The sequence below is a fragment of the Gracilinanus agilis genome, chromosome 5 (assembly GCF_016433145.1).
Source record: "Gracilinanus agilis isolate LMUSP501 chromosome 5, AgileGrace, whole genome shotgun sequence".
NCBI lineage: Eukaryota > Metazoa > Chordata > Mammalia > Didelphimorphia > Didelphidae > Gracilinanus > Gracilinanus agilis.
Genome location: NC_058134.1, coordinates 60,702,991 through 60,724,828, shown reverse-complemented (window position 1 = coordinate 60,724,828; position 21,838 = coordinate 60,702,991). Strand labels below are relative to the sequence as shown.

The window sequence follows — 21,838 nt, the reverse complement described above, 5'->3', positions numbered from 1 at the left end:
AGGGAAATAGGGTATTTTGCAATTGCCTCATTTATTTGAAAGGAGTTTGATTTGTAGAAAATATATGATATCCCAGGCTTATAATATATATTATATAATAATTATATATGCAAATATATATATATATATATTCAAGCCCAAGATATCTGTAATTCTGACCCTTATCCAGGCTCATAGTGAATGAATGTCTTTCCAACTTGGTGGAAATCTCCATGGTTTGAGTGCTATAGCAAAAATAAAAGAAGAGTATGAGAAAGTATTAGTAGAGAACCCTAGTGCAGGAAGGGATCTTAATGTGTGTGTGTATATATATATATATATATATAGTAACGTTATATACATATTAAAATTGAATAAAAATTCTTTGAACAAATGTCCACTTTTGATTTATAACAAAACTGCTTCAAGATAAAAACACATGCCCAAATCGTGTCTAATCTTTTTTTGGATATAGCAGGGCATCCATCTCTTTAAAAGGGAAAAGGCTAATATTTTTGTTATTTAATTTCATCTCTGATAATATGCCGGAGAGTTATTTTATTTTTCAGTCAAGCTCTTTATCAACCAATTAATTGTTTAAATCACTTGATCATTCTTTGAAATGAGAAATTCTTAGTTAATGAGCAGAATCCAAAGAATTGAATTAACAGAAAAAGAAAGCTACCAAGCAAGGCCAGTAAAAAGAAGCAGAGTTTGCCTTTGTTTTCCATTTGTGTTGGAGAAATATAACTCATATGCATTCAAAGTTTACAGTTCAGAAGCACTTTACAAACATTATCCTATTTGAGGGATCTTGAAAGACAGAGAATAATTATATGGCAAAAGGTCTATCCCTTTGAAAACATTATCAGAACTCATTATTTTCTCTTTGATCAGTGCAAGAATGCCTAATGCATCAATTTCTGTTGTTTTTTTTTTTAAGTTCTGGCATATTTTGATAAATATTTATGCATTGATTGTGTCCAGCTGAGTTTTTGATAAACACTGTTTTCTTATATGTTTATATCACTGCTTTGAGACTAACAGAGAAATGTTCAAATAAAGGGAGGCATCCCAATCCCCTTGGCTAATTTTTCCATAATTTTCTTCCATCACTGAGAACTTGTTAGCTGGTAATAAAAGAGATGAAGATGCTACAATGATTTAAGTGTAAACTTCTTGAAAACACTAATAGAATTTTTTTATTCACAAGAGCAAAGATTTAATTTTTTTACATTACTTAATTTATTCTTCCATAGATTTTTAGGACTGATATAAGTCTGATAACTTTTCAAAACATGAAGTTTGACTCCTGATATTGAAATTAATTGGTGTAAATATGATACTTTTAGGGGAAAAGTACTTAGATTTAGATCTCTTCCTGCACTAGGGTTCTCTACTAATACTTCCTCATACTCTTCTTTTATTTATCCTATAGGACTCAAATCAAGGAGATTTCCACCAAGTTGGAAAGACTTTCAATATGAGATATCTTGGGCTTGAAGTGGACCCCTCCCTCCATCAAAATTCATTCAAATTACAAATGATGAAATTGAGGCTGTGAGAATTTAAGTGTCTTATTGAGAGGCATATAGTTAGTGACCAAGACAGAATATGAGACCACTTTCACCCATTATACCAGTATTCTTTCCTTTGCATTAAACTATTGCATAGGTTTTCTCCACTGACAAATTAAGCTACACTTTGAAAGGCTTATCACTGGATTATTGGCATCTTGAACCGGAATTATTTTACTATTATTGCTGCTGTTCTTGTTTTGGTGCAGCAACTCTAAAGGAAATGACTGCTAAGTCATAGATGGGCTGTGATCTTCATTTTGAAGGGTTTTCCAAGTATAAACAAATTACAGATTGCTCTGGGTTGCTATGACTGCACAGTAATAATACTTTAATGTAAACAGGAGACTCACAAAGGAAATCAAGTGTCATAAATATTACAGAACAACCTATGTTTTTGTATCACTGGGGAAATACAATAAAACTAAACTGTTGCCTGATTAAAAACAAAATGCCACTGCAGGATCAAATATTTCAAGATTAGAGATGAACTAAGAATACTTGTTTAATAAAAACACAATAAAAAAAGAAACAACTCATTCCTTTGGCATAAAACATCATCTTTCTCTCAACTTGACAGTATTTATTTTGGGGGAGGCGGGATTGTTTTCATTGACCAAGTTTAGTTCTTTTGGGTTTCATTTGAATGCCCCTCAGCCCATCAGTAGCTTCAGCCCTTTGAATCCAGAATAATTCAGTCACAACCAAATATTTAAAATCTGAACATGGTATGTTGTGTTCCCTTTGTTTTCTTACCCTTTGAGCTAGACACTATATAAATGCATATATATGTATATGCACATGTTTAATTATTTTTAAAGTCACACTGAATTTTCTCTAGCACAGTAATAATTCCATTTACTTTTAATCCATTCATTCAGTTCAGCACAGTGGAATCCAAAGCATTACTTCTGTTTAGCTGCCTAGCCTTGAAATAGCACACAGCAAAGAGTGTTCTAAAGCTCTTGTTGCTGCTAGCTTCCAACAATTGTTCCTAAATCCCAAGGGCTGCAAAGTTCAATCCTTTTATTGCTGTTACCAGACTGCTCCAGACATCCAAGCATCATTGACTGACTGAGGCAAGAAAATGAAAAAAAAATAAAGTGATATAAAAAGCTTTCTTTCAGGGATAACTAGACAAAAACAAAATTAAGGCAATCTGTTTCCTTTGTGAATGCCACCACAAACTCCCATTTAGACCTGGCAATCCTTGGCCTCCTTCTTCAACTTCTGATAGAGCTGTACATCAGCCAAACCTGTAGCCAACCAATGCAAAAGCAAAGCACTATAAAAATAAGCATTCATTCTTCTTGGCAGGAGACCCTCATTTTGTAAGGAGAATAGTAATTAACAGGGGTTAGGCAAAAGATCTTTCTTCTTAAAGAACAGTCCTATGTGTAGGTGCAACTCTCTTTTCTACATAATTAAACCAGTCAAATATCAACACCGAAACTGCCCCACATGCTTATAAATAGGAAAATATCTTCATCATCATGCTTACTCAATATAACAAAGTAGTAGGTCATTTTCTACAAAGGTATACGTATTAGTTCGAGAAACTCAACCCATCTTGAATCCCATTCTCAGCTGGAAGGCTTTGCTTGCTTCCCTTCATTTCTAGTTTTATCCATCCCTCCATTGATTTTTCCAGTTAATCCTGTATGTAGGTTGTACATAAATATCTGCTTAAAAATTGCCTCTCTCAGCTCTTTGTGAACAGGTAGAGTCTTTGGTCCTTTTTTTATCTCCTAGTGCCTTTCACTTAGGAAGCAAATAATAAAATTTATTGACTGGTAGGAACTGCATATATTTAGGCTAGAGAAACCTTAAGAGGAGCTACAAACTATCTTTTAATATATGAAAGACTCTTATGAAAGACTTTTAATATATAAAAGACTAGATGCTTTATGGTTTCATACAGGCTACCTATGCTCACATGGTGTTTTTTTTTCAGGTACACTTAGAATATGATTGGCTTCTCTGTACCCCTTCAATTCAGATTCTGGGATTTTGTGACTTTTGACTTGGCCTTTTCAGTATCATTAACTTATCATGGCATTGAATAAGACTGAATTAATTTATTTTGTATTGATATGGAACTAGTTTTTACAAAGTCCACAAGCAACTTGTAATAGGAGTTTACATTAATTATTAAACTAGTTTGCCATTGAATATGTCCAATAGATAGCTGAATCACTAAAAACTAAGTTATCTCTTGTCCTATGGGCTTGTTGACTTATTATAAAAAATTAGAATAGCAAAGAAATCAAACATGAATCCTGACATGCTTTACATATGCAACCATTAAAAAAATCAACAAAAAATTAAGTTATTCACCTGAATGCTATATTTCTTTGGCTTTGATCATTTCACTATTCACCCTTGATTGTGGAAATTACTGACAAGCACAAGCCTGAAAGTAACAGCATTTGAATATAGGTATAAAGCCTAGATACATTCTCAATTCCTAAACTAACAGGGTGATTTATAATTCCTGGCTAAAATAAACCAAAATAAAATGCTTACAAGTCTGGATGTACCAATCCAATCCAAAAGAAATACTTTTATTAAATGCCAATAGTGGACTGTAAAACAAGAGCAGGTGGTAGAATATAAAGAGCTGGTCTTGGAGTCAGAAAGACCTGGCCTAATGACGCAGTTCTTGTGTATAGTATCATATTTTCCTGGGAAAGTCAAGTTAGGCAATGCTTATAGACTATTATTGCAAAACAGGTGGTACTCTGGAATGGGAGGCAGAGTTTACTCAAAAGGAATTATCTGTATTAATGAAATCAGAAGTCGAAGGCGAAGAGGAACATTCTCCCCCTACAAAGTACAAGATATGTTAACAAAAGAAAAAAAAAGGAAAACATCTTTGCCTTTAGTGGGAAGAGAGAAACAGAGATAGAGACAGAGACAGAAGAAGATGGAGACATAGACGAAGAGACAGAGGCAGAGAGAAAAAGATAAAAAGACAGAGAGATTTGTGTGTATGGATAGATTCAGCATGTGTAAAGTCTAGATTCCCATGCATCTAATTTCTCTTTCTTAAAGTAGCTGTTACTCAATTCCAGAGATCAATTTATTCACTAGAGAAAAAAACATAAGCAAAATCAGCATCTGCCTTCAAAGAGCCTATATTCTACTACACTTTGAATAACAATTGGCATTAAAATCTTAACTTTTTCATTAAGCTTCTTTATAATAATACATGTCTTATTTGGAAATTAGTTCTTTGTAAAAATATTAAAAAAATTATGCCCTGGAAAATTAAGCAGGTCCCTCTATCAGAAGCAAATCATCATCACTCAACAATAAAATGACAAGCAAAGATTATACTAATGAATTGAGAATGGGTTTGTAGTTAAGAATTGGAAGAAAACAAAATGTAAAATCATTTTACAACAAAGTTGAAAGCACTGGGCAAGGAAGAGGACAAGATTTTTATTAAATGTAGGTTTTCACTTTTGTGCAGAGAAAAAGGAGAACATGCATTTCAATTGTTATCTGACAATAAATTATGCTGCCATTACCTTTGATAGTTAGTAATATCTATGCCTCATAATGTTTCTCTTTCATTGTTGTCAGAAAAATCAATGAGATAAGATGAATGTAGAACTATGGAGAAAAACCACTCATTCTTTTTGGAACTCTTTGAAGGACACTCATACACTGTCCCCATTTTCCACTCAATATGGAGCTGATCTGCCAGGCTAAGAATAATCTCTAATTGAGTAAGAAATGTGACACTCTATTTTCCACTCTCATTATCTTTTTAAAGGAGGAACAATAATTGCAGCTATAACTTCTGCCTGATTTACTACTTCTGCTCTATTTTATTTTTTAAAAAATTAAAAGCTGCCACTGGCTGATTTTCTGAAAGGAAATAAATAGGGTTAACCAAGAGCACAGAACCATGAAGTCCTTCTAAATAAGCAAAATAGCATGAGTGGAAATAGAATTTGTAGTCTGTTGAGGAACAATTTTGAATGATATACTATTGAGGAAGATTCCCTACTATTGTTTCATTGCCAATATTAGTGGGAAAGATGTGAGCAATACTGAAAAATGTAGCTGCAAAAATGTTGCAGGATGCAATCATGACCAGTAACAGGATTTTGATATCCTTCTACACTATAATTAGAAATATTATTAAGTACCGATAGCAAAGAATCATATAAATGTAGAAGTGGAAAACTACTTAAGGAATCAACTTTCATTTTGCTGAAGAAACTGTGACCCAGGGGCAAAACTATTTCCTAATGTCACTTGGCAAGTGAGTTTTAAGGATAGAGGGCTCCATGAGCCTCAAATCAGTTCTTTTTACAAATCCCTGCTGCCTTGAAATGAAAATGACCAGGAAATATGACTTCCCTATTTACTCCCTATCTGGCCTTAGACAATAATAGTTTTCACGAATAATACTTTCCAAATCTATTTTTATTATTTTTTAATGAAAAGTTTGAGTTGTTTTTTAGTAGTTTTAAGGGTGAGAAATTTGCTGCCTCCTGGAATCCAGAGACTGAACTATTTACAGAAGATGCCATGGAGATGCCCGTGGAGACCCCACACTGCTCCAGGAGATCCTGAGCAAACTGGATATACTAAATTGAGCTTTTGGGGGTTAAATTCATTTGTTTTGTTAAAATGCATTTGTTTTATATGTACTTTGTTGTGCAAAAGGAGACTTGCCCCTAATTGCTTTTGTTCTTGTTTCCCTTTTGTTTCATTATCCCCAGGTTGTTGTATTTTCCCCTTGCAAGAATATATTTATCTTTAGTCTGTTAGGTTTGTTATGATCCATTGGGGAGACTGGTCTCCCAAAGGATCACAGGGAATGTGGGTTTTAAAATATTGTGGCTGGGGAAACTGCATCCCCCAGTGTGCCCCAGGGGTCCCTCTCCCTTATTTCCTGGTGTGGGATTGGTCTTGAATGGACCAATCCTGTGCTGAGGGAGGGACCATACCTCCACTTCCTGGCATGGGATTGGTCTTAAATTGGACCAATCCCATGCTAGGAAGGACCACGTCCCCTATTTCTGGGCACAGGATTGGTCTCTATCAGGATTGGCCAATATAAGGACCAATCCCATGCCAAGGATGAGACTTTGAATCGGAGAAGATTGGAGGTAGTGGGGTTTAATTAATTTCAAGAGGCTAGAGCTCCAGTTTTTTCTTCCTTTTAAATAAAGTTTTAGTTAGATCAGAGAAAGAGTTTTTTTTTTTTCCTTTATTCATTTTGCAGCCATGAAAGGTTAAAGGACCTTCAGAACCTACAAGTAAGTAGAAAAGACCCCCTCCACGCCCCAGGCTATATAATATCTCCTTTTATCCTTACAAAACAACAAAAGCTGTGAAGTAGATTCCATTATCATTGCCTGTGTACAGATGAGGAATTTGAGTTTCAGGTAAGAGTGACCCCAAGTTCAGGATCAAAAATCTTATAAATATCTAGGGTGAGATTCAAACTCAGTTCAAACTTCCTGATTCCAATTCCTATGCCTGATTTTCTGGACCTTACTGAAATAATTTAACCTTGTCACTTCATCTATAAAGCAAAGGAACTGATTATTTGGCTAGAATTATTTAAACTCATACCATTATGTAATACATACTTATAGACACTGAATAAAGAAGATTCAGAAGAAAACAAAATGAAGGCAAAATAACAAAAGAAAAGAATAAAGGAAGATAGCTACTCTTAATTACACTTGTCCTTATTCCATAATGAGGAATGATTGAGAGCAAAAGTTTAGTGGAGAAACTGATAGGAAAATGAATATCACTATCTGATACAAGATTTTTTAAAAGAATTTTGTATTTTGGTTTCCTCCTACATTTTCCTATAGGCCATTGGTCTCTTCCATTTCTTAAAACCAAATGGTTTTCCAACATATATTCCCCTTCCTCGTGTGTATCCTCATTTTCACTGGAGTAACTTAGAATTAAGGCATATATTGCCTTGATTTGGAGGACATAAGTTATTTCAATAACTCCTCTAAGTCATCAACCTCTATAGCAGATGGTTGTGGCAAATTTCATGATGGAATATATTTGATTGTGAATTAACTCATCAAGAAAATTACAAAATATTCTTTTGTCCTCGTTGATTCTTACTGTCTTTGAGAACACAGTGAAGACTATTGCATCAACTCCTCTAATTGCCTCTTTAAGGGGGGCCTGGGAGTCATTGTTATAAGGAGTTCCAAATTCATTTCATTTCATTTCCTGGTTATGAATGTTATTACTGATGTTCACAGTGCTTAGAATATGACCATATATTGGGCATTGCATAAATTGCTCACATTTTGAGTAAAAATAGTAACCTTCCTTGACACAGATTGCAGGAAGTCTGATTTTTAGCAATGTCTTTTCCAATCAGCAATCCATAACTGGGATAATGGAAATGGAAATGGGCTTTACTGAGCAAAGGAATAGCTTTTTCCCCTTTGTTTCATGCATTCTGGTTATATCAGTTAGCCATGAGCACTTAAAATCTCAACTAGTTAGAGCAAAAAGCATAAGCAATGATGGTTTAGAAAGAATAAAAACAATATATAATTGTAAGAACTTCATAATGACCTGGTCAAACTATCAATAACCTTTTTCAAATAATGAAAGAAAACAAGCTGAGATTAGTATTGTTTTCACTAACTCCTTCAAAAACTTTACTAATATGAAAAAGTAGGCAGAGAGATTAGACCAAAAAATCACTAGAAATCACCTTACCCCTAACATTTCAGTTCCTTGCCAAACAGAGGGGAATGGCAGCCCAGGACAATGCCAGTTTTGAATAAACACCCATTTGAAAATGATCCAGAAGAGAGTGTCAGAAGACTATAGACTCCTTCATCTCATAGGATAGTTTAGAGGCAAAAGTGAAAATGAGTCCATAGAAAACTTGGCATGAGATGTAGTAGAGTCAGAATATCTCAAGCAGTCATAAATGAAGCTGGCAGGAAGGAAACCAAAAGTTGAAACAGATTTGTCAACATTTGTTTAAAGCACCATTTTCATGATCAATGACAATGCAGTCAGCCCATTTGGACCCTAATGCTTTCAGTCTGAAAATATGAAACAAAAAATGGTAAAGACAGTGAATGGATCTGACTTAGTCCACAACAAAGAAATCTATACTAAATGTTAAACAATCAAGAATATCAAATCAAAAGATCACATATTGAGAGCTGGCAGAGACTCCAATGACTTTCTGATGTAATTCCACCTTAATTTACAAAATCTGAAATCCCCAGGAGATTGTTATTTGCCTAAGTTACCTAGGAGGTGACCTTCAGAGTCACTTGAACCTGGATGCTCTGATGCCTGGCCAAGAGCTCTTGTTCTTTCCACTATAATGAGCACCATGCATTCATAAAATATTTTTGTTAAAAATTATAGAAGGAAATGAAGTCATGCTAAATGAAATTAGCCGAACCAGGAGACCAATTTTTAAATAACAACAATATTCTGAACCCCTTTGAAAACTAAAGAACACTGATCAACACAACAACCAAACACAATTCCGGAGGACTGATCATAAAGTAATCTATCTGAAGGATTCAGGGTAAAAATGAGTCATAATGTTGGATGTACCGAATGTAGAAATATATTTTACTTGATTATTCATATTAATTATGAGGATAATTTCCTCTAATAAGATAGTTGTGAGAAAGAAAAATATATTTCATTATTTTAAAAATCTATTAAAATAAATACTAATTATATAAGTATTGGAAAATATGAAAGAAGGAAACACAAAGATATTACTATACCAAAAGACCATCAGTAGAACATGAATAACCCATGTAGACAAAAAGAGTCAATTGTAATCTCTACTAAAGGAGGAGACATTCATATCAGTGAGATCACAGTTCTACTGGGGATAGCATCAATGATGCATCTATAATTCTAACTTCACAGAACCTCATGAAATCTAACTTGATCCTTAATCTTGGAAAAGTGCTTGTTGCTTGGGGCCTTACATGTATTTGACCTAAGACAAATAGATCATAGATCTAGAGCTTGAAGAGATCTCGAGGAAACACAATCCAATTCCTTCATTTACAACTGAAGAAACTGAAGCCCTGAGAGATAAAAGTCTTATGAAGGTCACTCATATATAGTAATCCTCAGAAGGGGTTCTGAACCCATGTCTTCTAAGTCGGAAGCCAGTATGCCCTCTATTAGAGCACAGTATGTGCCAGGCATTTTATCAGATGATAGAGACAAAAGACGAAAGCAAAGAAGTTCCTCTCTTTGAGTGACATATTCTTTTGGTATCAGGGGGAGCAAAATGTCCATAGAAAATTAAAAATTTATGCAAACATATACACAAAATAGTAGGAAAATTCCATCCTTCCATGCCAGTAAGTGCCAAATCTCCAACTTATTATCCTAATGAGTTGCTTATGAATTTGAGAGATTAAGTAACATTCCACAGTCCCTATAGCTAGCATATGTCAAAGGCAGAAATGGAAGCCTGATCTTGCTGACACAAGGAAGATTTCTTTCTATTATACCACGCTTGCTACCTTTTCATAAGTCAGAAATACAAATAATCAATGCTTTCAGGGAGTGAATATTCTATTGAGGAGAATTAATGTACAAGTGGAAAATTACACATAAAATATATACAGAGTAGGTAGGGAAAGGGCACATTTCTAAACCGAATGACACGATTTAAATGAGAGAATTTTTCTAAACACAATGGAAGATTAGAGCAGAATACAACAAGGTTCTGGGAAAGGACAGGGATGACTTGTATGGAAAAGAGAGAATGTTGCCTGGTGACCAAGGAAATAACTGCTGACCAGGCAGTCCCAGACTCACAATCACTGGTTTGTAAGTAGAACTAGAATAGAGTGGATTGAACATCTTGGGGAGAAAAAATGAAAACAGTGGTAATGGTAATTTGTTTATTAATGCCTGCATAATATATGAGAGAAGGCAAAAGATAAATCTTTGTTCCTGCCAAGAATTCAATGTATTAGTAGCTGGAATCATAAGTCCCACAGGTACAACAGGGAAAAACCATATTTAAGATTCTGACCCTCTGAACACTGGCTCAGTCATTTCTTCCCCAAGGCACATTCCAAATACCTCCCCAGAATAAGGGCCTCACAAGGACTTCTAAAGGTCTCCAACTGGTGCCCAGTGTAAAAGGGTAGAGTAAGTGTTTAATATCTATCTATTGAATGAATAACTGAGTGATAAGTTACCTAACAACCCACTAACACATGCCAGTACTGTTTGTGTTCTTCATTAATGGAAATATATGAAGCAATTTGTTTTTATTTGAACATTAACCTATCTTGACCATACTTACCCTAAGGCACAGCCAGGGACAAACTAGCAGGAGAAATAAAAACATTATCTTTTCATAAGAGGAATACTTTAGAAATTATTTGTCACCCCTGCATAGATAAATAATTTTGCTTACTTGTGTTCTCTTTCACAATTAATTGAAGCATTTGGAAACCAAACTTCTGAAATAAACATATTAAGGGAATGTTGTGAAATATACCTTTAAAAAACTTTAATCTTCCATCTCAGAATCAATAGTGTGTATTGGTTTCAAGGCTGTGATAAGGGCTAGTAGAGGTTAAGTGATTAAGGATCCCATAGCTAGGAAGTGTCTGAGGCCAGATTTGAGCCCAGGATCTCCCATCTGTTGATATGATTCAATACACTGAGCAACCTAGTTTTCCCCCAAATATGATGTGTTTTGAAAGAAGTGAGACCCACCATAGAGACTCATTACAACCTGTTCATCTGCACAACTTCAAGGCTTCCGATTATTTTTTTTTCTTTTAAAGAGATTAGACTGAAAGGAAAGGATATCTTAGTCAATGGCAAACCATTCTGGATTTTGGATGGTTATTTAATTAATTTCATCAAGACAGACACCTAAACAGACTCATCTACACTTTGATATTTACCACATATGACTTTGGATAAGTCAATTGACGTTGGTCCTCCATGTCCTGAACTGCAAAATGAAGGAGGTAGATTACGAGGTCATTTGGTTTTCTCCAACCTCTAAATTTGTGATCTTGTGATTCTCCGTCCAGAATTTCTCCCTCTGCCCTCCCCTTATTGTATCACACTGCTTCCCCTACAATCATCCACATTTCTAGGCAGTACTAGAAAATGACATTTAAGTTGATTTGTTGCTGCTATTACTTTAGATGCCCAGTAGATGCCCAGCATGTTCTCGTTTTCTGTCTGCTTTCTTGGTGTCAAGCCCTCTGTTCTTAGTCTCTTTGCTAGCCTTGTGTCTACCTCTCAAAGCCCAGCTGTACTCTACCACTATACGTGTTTGCTGCTTTTAATGTTCTCTAGCCTAGGAAGCCAGACACAGCAGGTTGTCAAGAATTGAATGTTAACTAAGTAACTGTCACCCAGACTGACTAAGAACTGAAGGCAAAGGAGGAAAGCTGGGAGACAGAACTTAAATGCAGGCACTGTCTGTCATAGCTATGTTCAGGGACCTTCGTTCAATTACTTTTCATTCAGAGTATTGTTCTGGAGGCCTGAGGTTACTGGAAATTTCCAGGTGAGAATGGATATCACCATAATTTAGGTCTTCTAAGGTGATATTTTCCCCCTTTCATTTGGCTTAAATTACCCACTGTGGAGACTGACTTTGATCAAATTAACTGGATAATTGTTCGATCTGCACTTTACTTTCTTTTGTGCAAACAGAATCTTGGGCTTAGAGCCCAGGCCAAATGCATTACAGACTCCATTTGGCTTTTCTCTAGAGGAACTCCTTTGATATGCCCAGGTTGTTAGGAATCCAACCGCAGGGATTTCACATAGGTGCTCACAAGTATTCTCTGAGAGTGTGGGAATGGGAGTGAGAATGGGGGAAGGATTTTGAATGAATTAAATAAATCGCACTGCTTGTCAAATCCTGATTTCTCTACATTGTTTCTGGTAAAGTTTTTTAGTTAAATCTCCAAATTGACAGTAAATTATTCTGAATACAAATGGCAAATTGATGTTAAAGTCAAAAGTCTTAAGTTTTTGATTCCCAACATTTCTTAATTCACTTACAGATGCCCAAAGTTTGTGCCTCTTGAATATTACTATGACTGTTCCTGATCACTTATGATAGTAGAGCTGATTGAGTCCTTTTTTTCTTTTTCTTTTCTAAAGAATATTTAATTTTCCAAATTATATGTAATAACATTTTTCAACATAAGTTTTCAGAAATGTTAAGATCCAAATTGTCTCTCTCCTTCCCTTTCCTCCCCACTCTTCCTAGAGATGGTAAGCAATTTGATCTGTGTTATACATGTTTCATCATGCAAAACATATTCCCATATTGCCCATTCTTGAGAGAAAATACTCATATAAAACCAAAACCTCAAAATAAAAACACAAACTAAAATGAAAAATGTTATGCTTTGATCTGCCTTCAGACTCCAACAGTTCCTTCTCAGGGTGGATAGCATTCTTTGTCATAAATCATTCAGATCATTGTATTGCTGAGAATAGATGTCATTCACAGTTGATCATCTTACAATATTGCTGTTTCTGTGTATAGTGTTCACCTGGTTCTGCTTCCTTCACTCTGTATCAGTTCACATAGGTATTTACAGCTTTTAGAATCCTTAAGGATATCTGATCAAAAACTTCATTTTAAAGAAGTAAGAACTGAGATTCAGAAAGAAATGTTACCCCTACCTGAAGCCACAGAGAAACTAAGTGGCAAGGTAAAAAGGTTAAAATTCAGACTATCAGAGTTGACAGGAAGCTTAAGGGGTCACTTAATCCAATTCTCTTATTCTATAAATGAGTTTCTGAGAACCATATAGGCAAAATGACTTGCCTACAATGATCTATGTAATAAGGAAAAGAATTCAGGTCCTTTGCCTCTAAAATCATTTGTCTGTACTCTCTATGGCAGTATTTCCATACTGGCATTTGTTCGTGTTTCTGTTAAGAGGATTCAAGCATCAGAAAAGGACCTGAATTAGAGGAACTCTAAAGTCCCTTCCAATTCTTGTTTTTATGATTCTTTGAATATCAGCTTTTTTCCTACACTCAAGCCAAGCCACAATTTCTCGCTAGAATCAAAGTGTTCTCTAGGAATTTATGCTAATTTTTCATAAAATTGCTACTATTATTCTGTATTCATATAGTGTTTTTCATATGGTTAAATCCAATGAATTTGTCTCATGATAAACTTTTTTGTTCATCTTTTGAGCTTAAATGACATTCAAGCTAGCAGTTTGAAGACAGGCCATGATGAATAGGCTAGTATTCATCTCAATTAACAGTTCATTTATTCACTCAGTCAAGAAAGATTAATTTTGCACCAACTATATGCAAAGTACTCTACTTGTCTAACTGAATTGTTTGTCAAAAATCAAGAGTTTTTGAGATGAAAAGCAAAAGTTTGATGGATGAGAAAATTTCTGAAAGTTCTAGCTTTCAGTCAGTTGGTTCCAGGAGTTCAATTGAGATAAGTGAAGACACAAGAAAGGTAATGGTTAATACTTTTTTTCCCACATAGAAGTATTAGTATCACAAGTAGACTACAGGGAAGCTTCTTGGGTCACAAAAAATGATAACAGATATGCCCCCTTTATTCAGAGAAGCAAACGAAGCTTAAAAGCCATAATTAGTTTTGAGAAATGAATGTGGAGTCAGGAAGACCTAGGTTCAAACCCTACTTCAGAATAGCTATGTGATGCTGTCAGGGATGAGGGATGTTGGGGGTGGGTTATCTAATCTTTCCAAGCCTCAATTTATCTTCAAAAAGAGAATAATTCCTGCAAAAATTTAATTCAAAAAGTTCTTGTGGAAATCAAGTGAGATGATATATATGAATAGCTTTGCAAACCTTAGAGAGAGCAACATATAGATCATTCAGCCATTTTGATGATGTTGACCAAAGTACCATTCACAATAACTTGTGTGCTAGAAAAAACCTATAAATTCAAGCTTTTATTTTATCTTTTAAAAGACCTTTGATTCTCTTAAATGGCTATTCTGACCATTATCCATAGCTCATATTATTACATGTTTATATAACTTCTAATGAAAAGAGCTACTTAGTATAATTAATTTATATGTAACTAAATGATGGATTTTTAGTAAATTCAAAGTATGAACTGATAAGTCTTGAGTATAGTATGTCAAAATAAGTCACTTTTCATGAAAAAAATCAGGAAAGTTACAAAATATCATCTACCCAGTAGCTACACAAGACAATCTCCATTTGACAAATTCAGGAGACTCCTAATTGATCTGTAACTGCTTAAATATACATTAAATAATATCAAGTAAATATAAAAATCACTTTGAAGAGTAGTCAGATCTTCAAATATGATGGCTAATACTAAATCTATTAAAAGCAAGAAGATTCACAAACAAGCATGTCTTTCTAATGCAAAGGAATAGGAGGGTTGGAAAGACATGTGCTTTGGTTTTTCTGATTTTTAAGGACAATTTTTTGTTGTTGTTGTTTTGGCATAAATTGTGCTCTAGTTGTGCTCATTGCAGTCGGCATCAGTTCATACTAGTCTTGACAGACAGATCTCTCTCTCTCTTTTTTGTTATGTCTCTTTTTTGTGTAACTGTTCTGAAAGTAGCTCCCTTTCCTTTCTTGTTAAGTAGTCACACTTCCATGCAACCAGATGGAATACAAGAAGTAGCATAAAATTGTTCAACATTCAGGTCAAGAGTGATATTTGCCAACTGTTAGTTTCTTGTTTATTCAACAGAAAATACAATTAGTCTCAAATTGAAAAAGAAACAAAAAATGTAATACTTTGATGGCAGAAGGGAGGGCAAAAATTCACCTGTTTTCTATTAATTAGCTGAATCCATCTTCTTGGGCGCAGCTGAGTGGCAAAGGATATAGCTCTGGACCTGAAGTCAGAATGACTCATTATCCTGAATTCAATCAGACCCCAGTCTCTGGGAGTCACTTAACTCTGTTTGCCTCAGTTTCCTCATCTGTCAAATGAACTGCAGAAGGAAGTGGCAAACCACTTCAGTGTCTCTCCAAGAAACTTCCAAATGTGGTCACAAAAGAGTTAGGCACAACTAAAACCATTGAAAAGCAACAACTTTCTACATAGATAACAGACTTGAAAATCCTCCATTATCTGGAGTTGTATAGCATCACAGGGATGTGCTGCTCCAAAGGAGAAGCAACAGCTTTCTTTGTGCCAAAATTAGTTGCTGCCAAAATTGGGAGTATCTATTACACTGACCCCTTGCTGCTGTTGTTTAATGAACATGGCTTGTGAAGTCTAGTTGGCTATGGAATCAGGGAGAATACACATTTGAATTCTATTCTGGCCTTTACTTCATAACAAGATAAATAAGTTTGAATGTAACACACATTCCTAGACTAAATAATTCCCATTCTTATCACTGGTCATGGTCATGGAAGCGACTGGAGGAAAGGACACATCGGATTCTGGCTACCCACTGTTTCTATTAAGCTTATGTGATCAAAATGCACGTCCATTTCTTTCCTCTTGTGAAGTCAAATCAGGCAGAAGTGTGTGCAACAAAAGAGCCGGTGATGTTCAAAGAGAAACAATGAGAGAAAAGTAGGTGACAAATAGATTTTATAGAGTCCTGCCTCGAGACAAGATTTTTTACTTCTTGCCAAAAACAAAAATCACAAAGTTTGTGTTTGTGAATAGGTTTTGTTTTTGTTGTTGTTCATTTCAAAATTAATAATATTACATGGTTTATCTCTGCCAACAGCATTAAAAGGGGGAAATATCCCATAATGGTAAAATAACTGTATTTAGAAGTGGTTAAAATTACGTTTTAACTAATTATAGTATTTCCCTGGGCAATGGCATCAACTATTTAATAATTTCTGTGAATCAATCCCATTCTACACCATGGAAGACACAAAGTCATAATGGGTTCTATTTTTCTCCTTTACTCTCAGCAGGCTGCTACTTGTGTAGAGTGAAGAGAAGTGCTTGCCTGTTTACCCCCTAGATTTCAGAAGCTGTATTTTTGGTAATCATTTGTTCAGAGTAGAGTTTTATTATTTACTTGATATAATATGGCCCTATACAGCAGATGGGAGAAGAGCTGCCTACATGCTCTTGGCTCTCTCCCCAGTGCATCCTTTTTTTTTTTAAATTTACAATTCAACAACCATGTATTAAAGCATTAGGGGTAAAAAGAAAAAAATAAAACTAATCCCTACCCTAATGGAAAAGTTTCTCAAAGAATGTGACTTATGTACAGAGCCATTAATGAAGCTAGAAATTCTCAGGGAAATCAATGAAGAGGGAGGACACTTTAGGCATTTGAAACAACTCGGGCAGTGGCTGAAAGAAAGGAAATAGAATCTCAGATACATCAGAATAGCTGGAGGGTACAGTTGATGAAAGAGAACAATGTAAAATAATCCCATAAAATTAGGCATCTCAGGGAATGAAGGGTGTCATAACTTCATGTAGGTGGCACTAGAAGAAAACTATTGATTCTGAGAAGTGGAAATAAAGAAGAAATCCTCTTCTCCATTTTTTTTAAAGAACTAGAATAAATAGAGTAAAATAAAAACGTGTTTGTCATTAGCTTAGAAACTGGGAATATAAAGTCCCAAATGAAACATAGGGGATAAGTAGTGCAAAGGTGTAGAGCCTGGTGATAGAGCCATTATGGCAGCTAACAGAGGAGTAGAAGGGTATAATGTGTAGGAAAATGAAAAGGAAGGAAGGTACTAAAATGTGAAGAGCATTACATTTTCAACTTGGTATCTAATATTTAATCTTGGAAGTAATAAATAATCAGTGGAATTTAGTTAGCCAGGAGCAACATGGTCAGTTCTAAACTTTAAGAAATGTTCTTTGGTGTCTCTGAATAGAATAGATTGGACAGGGAAGTGAAGCTTGAGTAAGGAAACCGTAATGTAGGTGGGGAGTGGGAGGGAGAGAAACAGAGACACAAAAAGACAGATACAGAGACAGAAAGAGGCAGAGACATAGAAAGACAGAGACATGATGAACAGTTCTATTTTGGACATACATAAACTTGAAATGCTTAGGGGAAGCAATTTTTTTTTGTCTAAAAAGTCATTTCATGAAGTGGGACTGGAGCTCAAGAAATAGATACTAGAGCTGGATAATAAAAAACTGTAATTGAACCAAGTGTAAAGGAGTAGTGGTGGCAACACTAAAAAGAGACCACAGAGAGAAGACATGAGAGGCAAAGAGAAAACAATCTTTGCTACACACACTGTAGGTTTGACACAGATAATGAGTGAAATTGAGAAGACTTATTCAGATGGGCTAGAGAATCACAAGACCCCAGGGTCAAGAAAACCCTGAGTAGACAGAATATTCATGAGGACAGAGTAGTTGACAGTGTCAAATGCTTCAGAGAGAGTCCAGAAAGATGAGGATTAAGAAGAGGCAAGATATGGCAAATTTATTAAACTGAGAAATGTTTTATTCTAGAGTCAATAGGAGGTTGTCAATTATTTTCAAATAAGGGAGGCCAATAGACTGGCATCTGAGGTAGATTATTTTGGCAGCTGTTGGTAGGATTGGCTAGAATAAGAAGAGGTCAGATTCTGGCTTCTGTTCAATTCGAGGGCACTGCTGTGAATATTTAGGTGAGAAGAGATGAAGGCTTGCCACTGGGAAAGATGCATCATCTCTGTACCCAGTGACCACTGAAGTTCTCTGATAAATCCAAATGATTTGCAAAGTGGATTTTGGAAAAATTGCCAAATACTTATCCTTATTTAGAATTCTCAATTCTTCTGTCTTCTGGGGAATAAGCCAAACAGAAGATTTTTTTTTTACAAACATGAGGGAAAAACAAAGTTGCAGTGTTATTTGCAGTACTCAGTTTATTTGCTTCCTGGTATAGAACCCCTCATCAAACAAAAACTAAACTATCACAGACATAATAGGGATCATATGACAGAAGACTGTCATTTTTTCTAAAATATAGAAGCCTTTCCCATAGACATACAGGATGGGACTCAGGAAGAATGAATAAGGTAATCTTCAAATTCATGAGGCAGAAGATTTGGTTATTTGTTCTATTTCAGTGGCCAGTTAAGCTTTACAAAATGAAATGAATGGATAGCAGAGTATTGTAAAGAAAGCTTGGTTTCTTGCCTTACCTCTGCTCTGAATTAGTTAAGTGGCATAGAAAGTCATTTAACTTCTATCAATCTCAGTTTCCTGAACTGTAAAATGAGTGGTTTGAACTAATAATTTTTGAAAATAAATAAGTCAAACCCATTCCTTGTAAATGCCTGAGCTGTAATTCAGGTACTTTGGATGAATTGCAAAATTTGAGCATCTTCATTGATGCTGTGGAAGTTCCATTGAAGTAGAGACTGTTTTATATCTAAACTTTTTAATCACAATCAGCAGAGAACAATGGTAACATACAGCCAGTAGATGATCAATCACTATTCGTTAAGATTGGCATAGACTGAATTCCATATCCTAAGAATAGAGCTCTACCTCAATCTGTGTGGTGTTGTCATGTCCATCATCAAGGAGCAGATCAGTGAGGCCTCTGGGTTCTGAAGAATCTTGACCCACGCTTGCTCGGTTGGTATCAGTTGGCTTTAGTGGCTCAGAGTCTCTTTTCCACCTGTGGCTGTACGCTTGTGAGTCTATGTCTACCTCCTCTTCTCCATGAGAAAAGCCATTGACAGTCTCGTGAAGCAAGTCTGTTTGGGGAAAAAAAAAGTGATTCTCTGTAAGAAAGAATTCATAATCCTCTTTTTTAAGAACTAGAGTAAATAGAGTAAAATAAAAATGTGTTCATCATTAGCTTGGAAACTGGGAATATAAAGTCGCAAATGAAACATTTTCATTTTGCTAGCCATAAAAAATGGAAACCTGTCTTCTAATAATGAAACATTTTTACAAGGATTATTCTGCAATGTTATCTATGTGGAATAATAATGTTAACAAAATAACTATAATTAAAAACCAATTATAACTAGCATTTATATAGCACTTACTATATGCCAAGTACTGTGCTAAACAATTTTCAATGAATTCTTGGGGGCCCCCTGGAATTCTGAGCTGTGGCTTGACCCCCTATCTTGCAGCTGGAATTCCACTGTGCAATATCAATGTCACATTATGTTATTTGATCTTCATCATCATAATTATATATATATAGATATATTTATACATATATCTATATATATACATATATATATAATCACTAAATCATTAACAAGGTAGGGGCTATTATTATTCCTATTTTTATATTTGAAGAAACGGTGAGGGAAACAGATATTAAGTGATGGTAAATGCTTTTATTGTGCCTTTATTTAGCCCAATAAATGCCCAAAGTCACAAAGCTAGTAAGTGAATCTGAAGACAAGTTTTCCTGCTTCTATATCTAGCACTCTACCAATGGATCACACATAGCGATCTCAAAGGTACAAAAGATAGGAACCTTGAATATATATCAATGAGCAGAGGGTACCTAAAACAGTTTGTTTCTATCAATTGATATTTTGTAGTTCTTGACTACCTCCGTGAATGCTTGGTGAATAACCATTCTCCTCTACTGGTTCCAGGAAAATAAACTAGATCCCATAAAAACAGACAAATTTCACTGGATAATGTTTGATTCTTTGGGGGGAAAATATCCTAATCCTATTTACTTGCATGTCACCTTTGATGCATATGCATTGTAATGAGCAAAAAGGTTTGTTTTATTTTTTTAAAAGAAGCACTTGGATGAAAGTATGTGTCTATATGACATACACACATATACACACATGAAATACACCCACCAACATATGTATGTTGAGTACATATGTAGGTGTGCATATTTATATGTGTGTATGCATTTTATATATTCACTAATTTCATATATTTTATATATTTATATAATTTCATATATTTGCTCTAAATCATTAATGTGCAAGTTCTAAGTTCCAAGTTCTATGTTGGTTCCCTGCCCAAGTTAGTGAAAACACTTCTGAGAATTTCTACAAATGCACAAGTTTCCCCTTTTTATTGTTATCGTCCAATAGTACAATCAGAGCAACTAAGTATGACAGTAATGGACACCTATAGAAATGGATAGAAAGGCAAGAAGATCAATCATAATGGTCCTTCAAAGCTATCAGCAGGGACGAGCCCCGCTGACCTGGTTCATCGTGTACTACAGGAGGGAAAATTAGATTCAGTCATGGTTCCTAATCTTTCATTTCAATAGGTCAGGGAACATGGTTTGTCATGGAGAGGGACAACCTTCCTCTCCCTAGTGATGTCCTCTTCACCCTACCGAAATAGGATTTGACAGGCTTTACAACTGGTAGGTTATGGGATCAAAAAGGGCTAAGAGAAGAGTGATTTAATTGTAGCTGTGATTTTCCCCCAAGGCAAAAACATAGTCAGAGATCAAAAATGTGTTTAATACATACTATAATGTCATTAGAATTGCGGTTTGAAGCCCCATTAATCAGTCTAAGCCTTCAGTCATGGTCATAGGCTTAATGGCTCTCATTTTCCTCTTTTGGGAGAGGAAAGAACAAATGATGCCCCTCCTTCTGCCTGAAGAGACAATATTCTCTCATTGCTCAGGAAACCACACGGAGGTCTGACTCCTGGGTGTTCCAGTGACCACAGCAGAGAGAACAAAATCACACTGCCAAAGCAATTTTGACTAAGTCTTTTACATTTCCCAGGCTATGTTATTGGGGTAAGACAGAAAGTTACTGGTTAGTTCGTCTGCAATTGAACAGGATGCCTTTACTGAGCCAGGTAAGCCTTTAGTGCCAGAAAAGTAGTCCTTTCTACATTAGGCTCTACAAAGGATACTAAAAAAGAAACAAATACTCACAGTCATGGCCATCTAACACACTTTAATGTGATTAGAGAAAGGAAAATTTCTATATTTAGAAAACATCAAGATTTCAAGAATAAAAGCACCACAAAACAGTTCAATGAGTAGGGCTGTAACCGTCAGGGGATAACTGGAGCTTTGACCAAGGGTACTTTAATTTCAGGTAGGGGAGGGCAAATAACTTCTTTACAGCAATTTCCATTCTCATACATTGCCATCCAGAAACCTTCATTGTCCTAAGATATAATCATTCCGTGGGCCACCAACTCTAGGATTACATTGCCATGACAACCTTGTCCCAAGCCTTGCTGCCCACTCCTGCAACTTCTGTGCTAGAAAGACTCCCTTTCTAATAACATAAATATGGACTCATAGTCTGAGTGTTCTTAATGCTTCTTTTAATGTTTTCTCCTCACCCACAAGGGCTTCTGTCCCAGGTGAAAAATTCC

The 21,838-nt window shown here is 35.4% G+C and overlaps 1 protein-coding gene across 3 annotated transcripts in view; it reads right to left on the bottom strand.

Moving 5' to 3' along the window:
- PLXDC2 (plexin domain containing 2) overlaps positions 1 to 21,838 on the bottom strand; it is a 490,294-nt gene that overhangs the window by 288,416 nt on the left and 180,040 nt on the right. For all 3 annotated transcript variants that reach the window (XM_044678167.1, XM_044678168.1, XM_044678169.1), the window contains exon 3: positions 19,034 to 19,245. In XM_044678167.1, the coding sequence (XP_044534102.1) occupies positions 19,034 to 19,245 (212 nt within the window). The remainder of the gene's footprint in view (positions 1 to 19,033; positions 19,246 to 21,838) is intronic.